Raw genomic sequence first — 10,361 nt, 5'->3', positions numbered from 1 at the left:
CCCGTTCCGCCGGGCTGGGCCGAGGGTGGCCCGGTGCCGCGGGCCCGCCGCGGTGCCGCGCGCCGCCAGGCCGCACTCACAACTCCTTGATGAGCACCATCTTCCCCGCGCAGCGCCGCACTGCGCACGCGCCGCCGCCCAGCCGCCACCGCGCGCTTCCGGCACCGGCGGCCGCGCCCCCGCCGCACTGCATCGCCCAATCGCGTCGCGCCGTGCGTCACCCGCCCCTCCCAGCGAACACGCAGCTCGCGGGGCTCCCACCGCGGCCAATGGGAGAGCGCGCGGCGCCTTCGCCCCGCCCRCCGACAGCCAATCAGGGTGGGCCGGCAGCGCCGCCGCGCCGCCAGGGGGCGCCTAGGCGAGGCGGCTCCCGCGCATGCGGCRGGGGCGAGGCCGCGGGCTGGGCGTGGCCGCCCCGCCCTGTCCCGCCCTGTCCCGAAACGAGGAGGCCCGTGAGCCAACACCGACCACCAGCTGTGCGGAACGGGAGAAGCGCTTTCCCAGTGATCATCTGCGACAGGAGCACCGCTCTCTGCAAGAACTAACACACAAAGCGGCCGAGGGAGCGCGCGGTGACCCCCGTGTCCCCAGGAGGGGGGCAGCCGCCACGGCGCCCATCACCCGCGCTCGCTTCCCCCGGGTCTGGGACAGAGCCAGCAGAGACGGCCACGCTGCACAGACCAGGCCAGAGCAGGAGACTACGGGACTGAGAGAACTCATGCTTTAATAGACACTGAAATCACAAAGGAAGAAGGCCAAATGCCTTAGCAATTTCAATAAAAATATGAAAATCTTTTTACATGGTAAATTTCATAATATAAAAAAGTTTAATGCTGTCTGGAAACAGAGTTTTAATTTACAAAAAAAGTCCATACAGGCCAAAGATGGCTAACACTGCATACAAGGAGAGCAAGTGCGAGGGGCTGCTGCCGGGAGGAGCCCTGCTGATGGTCCCCGTGGAATTCCATGCCCAAAGTCCTTGTGAAGGCGCCAGCCGCGCACTCGGCTGCCCACGCAGCCTCTGCGCKGCACGCGGGGCGCCGTGATCCCCAAACCGCTCCCGTCCACTCTTACCAGCCCAGAGCGACCACTGCTTCGTAACACCCCGCAGATCGGCCGTGCTCCTGCACCAGCCCCATCTGAAGGAGATGTTCAAACAGAGAAGTCTGACCTAACGAAAGGAAATATGGCTGAGGGCTAGACCTATGGGTGGTGCACCCCTTCAATGCGTTTTCCTTGCTTAAATAAGATATGGTTAAAAAGAAGGAAAAAATCGGTACCTGGCCAAAGTTCAGGCTAACCAACAAAATGAAATGAAACTGTTTTGATCACTGAGACTGTTTACTATTCCCATTTTAGCTTAAACTAAAGACAGTCAATAAAATATATGTAATTAGTATCTCACACAGTAAAATGTACTGGGTAAAACCAAACTAAAATACATTCTATTGCCTTGGGGATTTTCTGAATGTGGAAGGTTTCATGTGAAAGTGGATAATACCTAATTCTTATTGCTCACTGTATATAGCAGTGTTGTCACTTGTACCATGCACAAATACAACAACGACAAATGCATTTAACTCCACAGAAGGAATTCTAATATCAAAAGGAGAACATGTTGTTTTCATTTCCTGAATTTCTCCACATACTGGGCAAACCTGATAAAACTTTTTTTTCCTCACTAAAGGGTTCTTTCTCATTCAGGGGGTGGAGGAGTGAGGCACGAGGTGCGTGAGTGTATCCCAACCATGACAAGCATGCATGTTCATAGCTCTCAATAAGCCAGTGGAAGTGCCCGGTCTCAATGGAAATACATTTCTCGAAAGACTTGTTCTACCGACACTTACCGTCCATATTTATATAGTGCCAATTTCCCAAATACGGAACTTCTGCTACGTCTCAACTGCTTCTAGAGCTTCCCCCTCCCAGTCATACAACAACAAAGGACTTAACTTTTCAGAAAGAGTTAGTTATCCAAAGCCAATGTGAAACCTGCTGACAGCATAAAAATGGGCTGTACCAAAATGGCAATATATAATTTCTACAGATTAAAGATCCTTTAGTTATGGAAGTAAACTGAAAGTAGAGAGGCTTGTTTCTGTTATGCAGCAGTGCAGGGAGTATTTGCTGTTGCTATAAGCAAAAAGCTGCCACTTCCATGCTGGATGTCCCTGGGCTGTGGGCTGTGTGGGTGATGCACAGAGCTGGTCACCAGGAGCCTCCGGGCAATCTTGTGACCACCACGGGTTGCACCATCAGCAGTATCTCTGTCTACACGAACTGTACGTGTTGCACTGACTCCGTTCTGACCGCCATTCTGTCTCTTCCTGCTTAAGGAAGAAGATACCTAGCACCAATCCGTCACCGGAAAACGTAATGCACCGACAAGTAACTTGGTCACGTGAGATTTTTCTTGTTTTGCTACATTACGTAACATGAATAAATGAACAACTAAAGTCTTGTCTTTCATTTCTGAAACTCTTGTCATCCATCCCTCATTAGCTGGCTAAAACAACACGGTTCTATATTCTAGGTCTTCAGTGCTCATATTAATTCCTTGCAATGGTGAAAAGGAAAGCATTCCTCCAAAACCACTGTATTCTTGCATATAATCAATGTAAGCATTTGATATGTGCACCATCAGAAAGCTGAATGTAAGCAAGGTTATATTAAGGTGTCAAGAGTTTAATCTTCTGTCCTGCTACCATACCTTTCCTCCAAGATCCTAAAGAAAATCACACATGGTCAGGTCCATATTTTCAAGAGGAGCATCCAGACATGATGAGAGGAACAACTGTCTGCATCGACCATGTCCCCCTCGTGCAGTTGGAGCTGACTGCACTCTCCCTTCAGGGAGTCCGTGCAAGGCTGGAAGTTGACTTAAGATCTGACTGAAATGCGGGACCTAATTAACCAGTTAAGTCTCACAACACCTCTGTGAGGTAGGTAGGTAAGTATTACTATCCCCACTGAGAAGGGAAGACGAGGCACAGAGAGGTGAAGTGATTAGCCCCCAGTTGCCCAAGAAACTCGGGGAGTGCAGAACAGAAACCAAAAGCCTTGGTGATCCAGTGCTCCGACTTCATAGCTCGTGGCCTGCAAAATACTTCTCTTCGATCCAAGAGTGCAACGTGGCTGCATTAAAGCTACCACATGTCATAATTTCAGTGCATCTGAGTTATCACCTGTGATTATTACCTCACTGCATTTGAATGACCACATGAAAAAACCCCAGACCTGTCAAAAATGATCTGTTATACCTAAGCACAGCCTAAGAGAGAGAATTGTGTTTTACTCATCATGCCTGGGCTGCTCTTTTTTACTATTCTCTCCATGGGTCAGAGGATGCATAGATTCTGCAAGCAGCCAGTCTGCATGGCACGTCCATCCTTCACATGTTTGGATTGCATGCGGACATAAACCCATCTCATGTGCTTACTCTGGGGCACTCATCTGCAAAAGAAATGAGTTTCCACAGGAGGGAAAGGATTTGATGACCTGGAAAGATTCAGCAGATTTAGCGATGGATTTATTTGGGCATGTGTTTTCTAAATCACATTACCCTCATGTCAGATTTCTGTATACTGTGGAACTGTAAAATACTGCTAAGCTTCAGCATTTCTCTCCCTTTTCTGTGCACATTTAGCAGGCAGAAGACGTCTGTGCAGATCAAATACTTGCCAAGATAAAAACTCTACCTTTATGAATTTAGGTGCCAGAAAGACCAGTTCAATAAAACTGGAACTTTTCTCTGACACACTCCCCCAGCTCACGTGAAAGGCTCAGATTGTTCATTATGCCCCAAACATTATTCTGGGAGCAAAGCAACCAGCAAAAAAATTCACCTGAATGGTTTCACTCCAGAGCCACAGTACTCGAGAAGGAGGTTTTGCAATGGGACACCCCTCTCCTCCCCTCTGCATCCGCAGCCGCTGCACGGTGCTAGACAAGTGCCAGCATCACACTGCTACGGAGGGGCTGCACCTGCATTCGGCTAACTCAGCAGAGCGATCTGGGCGTCTTACCCTCTTCATCAGCCTCCAAAAGCAATCAAAGAAATGGCTTGTACTTCTCTAGGCAGAAACTTGTGCATACTCTTTCTTTGTGGTATAAATGAAAGTTTTGCCTTCTCTCACTTCCCTCCCCAATCCCTGATATGTATTAATTTCTGTATAAAAAGCTCCTGTTAAGATAAGAAACGCAAGTAAGTGGCTTAAGAGCTAATTTTATGCACAGACAACTAGATTCATTGGACCTGCTGCTGCAAATACTGAACACTGTTAGAACTGTTACCAAGTGAGTCTGTCCATGGTCCAGGTAAGGGGAACCAAAACCATCTACGTACAGCCCGCGTTCTTGCGGCGAACGCAGGGCCAACCTGTTGCACTCCCATGCGGTGCCGACTGGGGTGCGCACGGCTTTTCAGGCAATATGCTATGGTTCTGTATTGATATAGGCAAGTGGGCAGAAGCAAATACTTTTAACGAAACGGTAAGTCATCAGTTGGTATACAGGACATTTCAACATTTGGAGGAAGGAAAAAATCTTCCCGGTGACAAGAACTTATACCCATTCCCAGATGGCAGCCTCAAAGGGCGCACAGTTCCCGGAGCACTACTGGAAGGTGTAGAATGAGTTGATGTCACTGCATTTGTGGACTCAGGGCGCCTGTGTCCATTAGGAGGGTTCCTCTGTGGAGAAGCAAGGTGTTGCTGAATAGATAGGTCCTTTAGCTCCAGCTTATCTGCACTTTCTTCTTTGCTGTGTCGTGGGGACAAGTTTAGCAAGCTGAGGACATCTTTCTTAGAAGTCATTGTTCCAGGAGCTCCTCGGAAGATCTTTATTGGGCCAGGGGAGTGCTGGGGAGTGTTCTGCCAGAACATCTTTAAGTTGTGAATTGCCTGCACTTTTTCATCAATGGCTGCCATCTTTAGTTTGTCTATATCTGGGGCATCAGCTGGGCTTGAGCGAGCAGAACCAGCTGAGGAATAAGACAGAGCAGGAGATGGAGTGCTGCCACCAGGAGACTGATGCCCTGAGCTTGGAGAGATATTTCTGGGTGATTTAGAAATATGAGCACTGTAAGGAGAGCTGGGGTACTTGAGTTTGAAGTGGGGCTGCTCAGTTAAGGATCCATGTGAATCAGAACTTGGCGATGGATGCCCGCTGTACGGGCCCGTGCCTTCTTTGATCGACATCTCGGATGTCGTGGGGCTGTTATAGCCAGAACTCACTTTCTGCAGGGACGAACTCCTTGTTGGAGGCTTTGGTTTAATTGCAACAGGTGACGACTGGTTCTTCTGACTGGAGCTGACTGGCCTACTGAACGCACTGGTCTCCGAGGATCTGAACGCAGATGCACCTGCAGGTGTGGAGGCCCCGTCGTCCGAGTTGTTGCTTTTGCTTATTTGACTGCTGCTTCTCTGAAGACGTTCAACAGCAATGAGGTGACTCTGAGTTTCCTCCAGAATTTTTTGGGCCAGCTCTTGGGGATCAAGCTTTGGAYTGCTGTCCTCCTGGGACTTGACAGTGCTGTCTGTCTCAGTGCTAGATTGGTCAGATTCCCCAGTATCAGAACTTGCAAGTTTCCCAACTTTTTGGAAAGGTGAATTTGGACTGGGAATAAGAGTCATTTTAACTGGAGAATTTGGGGTACTTAGATTCCCCTTGGAAATGACAGATTCTTTAATACTTCCAGTCTGACCAGTTTTAGGCTGTTTATGATCAGGGGAAAATCTTGTTTTTATGTTTTCTTGGTAACTGGCCAAAGGCTCATTGCTAATTATGGAAAATCCTTCATATTCCTCCTCATCTTTGCTCACTGCAGTGCTGGTTTGCAGTGACAGCTGGCTCTGTGCTGCAGAAGGCCTATGTGGATAGACGTTCTTGGGCCTCTCGTAGTCCTGGCGCCCTCTGTGCCCGGCACCATCTGGATTGCTCTCTGGCTTGGAAACAAAACTCATGGAAGAAGCAATGGAGCTCAGGCTATACACAGAAATGGCATCTGATGCAATGCTATCCGGACAAGTAGGAGAGAATGGAGGGTTTTGATACTGAGGTAATACTGGGTTGGAAATAGACTGAGCAGAAGCCAGAGATTCTAGTGATGAGGAACTGTCCAGGCTAAGGCGCTTAGGAAGCTCCGTAGAATCTAAGAAAAGAAGAAAACAACATACATGTACAAACACATCCCTAACTGCACTCTAAAACCAGGTAAAGTCCTCATCAGAATTGAGAAGAAATGCTCTAATAAGTACGTAGGCTTTATGCTACTCTAAAATAACTACTACTTAGTCAAGAAGAATTATATGCAAAGCTGAGGAAGTGCAGGGGCAGAAACTCAGTCTAGGTATCCTACATGGATTAGCATTTTAGATCTCAAAAAATAATCATGGGCTACTCATCCACCTGATGACAGATTCTAGTTCCAACTTTGGCCTCAGTCAATTCTTTGTGTTTGTTTCCCATTTTGTAAAATGAGGCAAATATTACCTTCCAGACAGTAGTGCTACAAGGCCTGATACAGTTTTCCTTGGAAAACATTTTGAACTATCCAGACACATACCTTCTACTTGAGCATCTTTCTAGCAGAGCAGTCTTATAATGCTGTCTGCCTGTATGGAGCATTTTTGGCAGGCAGCTTTTTCGGGAGGCAGCTAAAGTTTGAAAAATTATATTTATATATAAAAAATGTTTGCTGCACCTCTGTATGATGTGTGGTCTATATCAAGCATGTATGATGATATAGGCATGCATGCCCAGAAGGTGAGAACATGAAATACCAAGAAAGACCATTCTGTTCAAATCAGCAGATGGTACAGGAAAGAGATTGCTGTGAGTAGCTTTACCAAAAAGTGCCAGCAAGGACTGTAGAGCAAAGTGCATTGTCCTCCTATTAGCTTGTTTCCCAGTTTTCAGAATCACCTCCTCTTGCCCAACTTCACAGAGATCAAACCCTGCAACAGAATATGAAGAAAAAACAACAAAAAAAGTCATATCTCATAGAAAGAGTTATAGAACGTCTTAAAAGAGTTATCTCCTTTATAACACAAAGAGAACATAGCAATATGAGATCCTGCAGTGTCCTAGACCGATGTGTCCCACAGTGTACACTTGCTGATTTGTTTTTATTACTCTATAGCATGTCTACTTAAGTAAGTAGTAAGAAGATTTAAGGTGCCACATTTAATATATACACTAATAACTCCTATCCAAACTAATAGATATGATACAGCACTCATTTTTTAATGTGCAAATTATTCAGAATTGTCAAGAAATCATACATCTTTCTGGGGAGTGGTCCTACGTGCCCCTACCATTCATCATTAATTCAAAGATTTCTCATAGAAATAYGCCTAAAAAAGAGCAGAGACCTTGAAACTTAGCCAGTGAGGGTTAGGCAGAAGGGGGAATAAATGTGTACTGGAAACTATGTCCAATGTTTGCTAGATCTTCTTATAAACTTCCTGGGTGTCTCTGTTTGCAGTGCTGCAAAATGCAATGTCCTTCCCCAAAGCAGGGTCCAGAAGAGAGTAAGAAATACTTTGGTATTTAGTTCTCATTTGTCTTTTCTGCAGGATGCAACCCTTGGTACACACTGTCACTCCGGTATGTCCTGTCCTCGCTCAGTGCACAGGTCATGTTGCCAAAGGAACAGCTGGTAAATTCCAGAGAGAATGCCAGAAGCAAACTCACTAGAATGCAATTCAAACAGAAACAGGATCCCAAAATAAAAGATGAGGTTGAGCCATCCTGATGGCACCAAATTGCTGTCTGCCCTGAAATCCATGTTCTGCTGTCTCAGGAGACATTTGAGTGTATGCAGAAAAACTCACCCTGCCACTGACACATCAGTGAGTGCATGTGAACAGGTAGGGATGTACTGAGCAGACAGGGACCACCTCCAGAGCTGCAGAGAAACAAGCGGTGCCCAGGCAAACAACTCACGCAGCGCCTTCCAACGCTACTGGAATCTACCACATGCAATATGAGTTGTAGTAAGAAAATGGAAGGAAGTGTTTTCCTACCTAGAGCTGCCAAAAACTCGTGACAGCCAGGAAGCCTCCAGAGCTGGACACTGATTGAAACCTGGATTGGTGCGGAGGAGAAATCTTGCTCCTTTTCTCCTGCCTGAAGTTGAACCAAGACTTGATGCAGCTGAAGATAACAACACAAACATTAGCCATTCCTGACGCACCACATCATCACTTTTCAGATGAGAAACTAAATAAATGCACTGCAAACAGCCCCTTCTCTATAGACCTATGTAGACAGCTGCTGCCCCTGAGCAGAACAGTGAGATGAAAAGGCCTGTGAGTGCGGGGACCAGTTCAGGGACAGTGATGATTGACAAGCCTGAACACCAGCAAAGCAAGGGACAGGACAGGGCTAGAGATGTGGTCAGCGGAGGAAGAGCAAGGAGGAAGCACAGCAGGAAAATCTGGGACACGAAAGAAAAAGATAAGAAAAGAAACACTTTGGGGCTGCTGACAGGCATTTGCTAAAGCCCATTCCGTGACTGAGCCATACTCCATATGTGAATCCCAACATCATTATTATGTGAATTCTCAACATTAAATTGGGCAGAATAGAATCATGTGAAACTATGGAAGACTTTTCCAATACCTTCATGGCTTCCTGGGAAAGAAGTTTCTCATCTGGCCCAAGAGACAGAAGTAGAAAAGTTCAGAAAAAAAAAGTGGTTTATGAAGATCTGACACAAATTTAGATGCCAAGATCCCAGGGAACTCAAGTCCAGACAGGCAGAAAGAATGGCAAGTTGCTAATCCAGGACCAAATGCTTCCCAGGACCACCCATCTCAGCCTTACAGCCCACAAGGGCTGACACTGTCTTTTCTCCATACTAGCGTTACAGAGCAGCCCCAGGCCTGCAGGCCAGGGCCGCCCTGCGGCTCAGGGAAAGAGTCTGCAGTGGCGATGCGCTCTGTCCGTGCGCTCCGTCCTGCACAGGACTCTTGATCCCGCCTGCTTGTCATACTCACCATTCCCACCATATTTTTAACAGCCTTCGGGCAGCAGATAACAAGAAAGAAAAAAAAAAAAGAAGAAAAAAAGAAGGAAAGAAAGAAATAAAGAACATGGGTTATTCTGGGCTACAACATGCCTGTGAGAGGGAACCCTGCCATGCAGCGACACATGTGCATGCAAAACAGCATCCTGAGTGCAAGATGCTCTAACCAGGGAGAGGAGAGAGCAATGGAAATGGCCTGAGCGGTGAATGGGGACGAGCCCAGCAGCTGAAGTGGCAGCTGGAGCCTGGCAGCACCCAGCCCACCACAACCATGGCACAGGTCCCCGGCCAGCCCACGTTCTGGCAGGAACCAAAGCACAAACAAGCCCCTCTCTTGTTTTCTCTGCGATACTTTTATCAGCCCTTGCTGCAGTCAACAATCCCTAGATTTTTCCTGTACATGCTGTACTACCACAGTTCTTCCTTTTCCAGTTCCTACCTTCCACTTGTGCACATAAAAACACCCAAGCAAGAGATCTGCTCGTGCCCTGCTGACGTCAAGAGCAGTTGCTCCATTATGAAACTCACTGCTCCGTCTGGAGAGGGAGTGGGCAGCTCTATCCAGCGGCTGCACGTTACAGCCACCCATCATCACAGCTCTGAATGCAGGCAGCTCTCACCACATTTTTAGCAGCATTCTGTCCTTGGGGATGGCAGAGCCGTAGCTGCTCCCTACCTGAGATGCTGGGAACAGGAGGGAGGAAACACAACTAACAGCAGAGGAAGGAAGAGCTAACTCAAAACCACCCCAACTTTTAACAGGGTAGACTCATGCAAAGGGAAATCTGTGTTTTTTAGAGCTACTGAAAAACATTTGCAAAAACAACACAACATCTCTTCCAACACAGGGAAGTGCTAAGCATCACTTTAGTTAGCTGTGTACAGCCAACAAAAATATGAATTTCTTTTCCTTGCATGGTTGAATTACTTGAGGCAATACAACAGGGACACAACCTCGGGGATATTGCTGCACATACATATCTACCAGCGTGTCCTTTATTCCTCACGTCCCACTCATTTGGGGCCTCCCTCTGGTGGCAATGAGGACAAAATAACGAGCTGCTGCTCAGCCTCGAGGGCCTCGGGCACTGACAGAAGAGCTGAGGCAAGACAGCAAAACCCCATGAAACACCAACTGTTGGAAACATCTCGCATGCTACTATATGCTCTAGATAAAAAAGAAGGAAAAGAAAAGCATCTTGAAACAGATTCAGTCTCATGGACAACCAAAATAGGCTTCTTAAAAGTAACTGCAGAGCTGGATCTGTTTTTTGGTGCAGAGAGACTAAACAGGCCAGAGTGAAGAGGACCCTTCAACAAGAGCATGGGG

The 10,361-nt window shown here is 47.2% G+C and overlaps 2 protein-coding genes across 3 annotated transcripts in view; both read right to left on the bottom strand.

Moving 5' to 3' along the window:
• The window catches only part of PITPNB (phosphatidylinositol transfer protein beta), a 23,908-nt gene extending 23,774 nt beyond the window's left edge, over nt 1-134 (bottom strand). For both annotated transcript variants that reach the window (XM_026036675.1, XM_026036676.1), the window contains exon 1: nt 81-134. In XM_026036675.1, the coding sequence (XP_025892460.1) occupies nt 81-100 (20 nt within the window). In that variant the 5' untranslated portion in view covers nt 101-134. The remainder of the gene's footprint in view (nt 1-80) is intronic.
• Nucleotides 135-860: 726 nt separating this feature from the next.
• TTC28 (tetratricopeptide repeat domain 28) overlaps nt 861-10,361 on the bottom strand; it is a 152,783-nt gene continuing 143,282 nt past the window's right edge. The window contains exons 21-24 of the mRNA XM_026036701.1: nt 9,003-9,026; nt 8,028-8,157; nt 6,849-6,956; nt 861-6,151 (exon numbers count right to left, since the gene is read on the bottom strand). Coding sequence (XP_025892486.1) covers nt 4,521-6,151; nt 6,849-6,956; nt 8,028-8,157; nt 9,003-9,026 — 1,893 coding nt within the window. The 3' untranslated portion in view covers nt 861-4,520. The remainder of the gene's footprint in view (nt 6,152-6,848; nt 6,957-8,027; nt 8,158-9,002; nt 9,027-10,361) is intronic.

The sequence above is a fragment of the Nothoprocta perdicaria genome, unplaced genomic scaffold (genome assembly GCF_003342845.1).
Source record: "Nothoprocta perdicaria isolate Ctin4 unplaced genomic scaffold, notPer1 scaffold_185, whole genome shotgun sequence".
In the NCBI taxonomy this organism is placed as follows: domain Eukaryota; kingdom Metazoa; phylum Chordata; class Aves; order Tinamiformes; family Tinamidae; genus Nothoprocta; species Nothoprocta perdicaria.
Note: the sequence above shows the minus strand (reverse complement) of the source record. Positions and strands in the feature narration are given on the sequence as shown.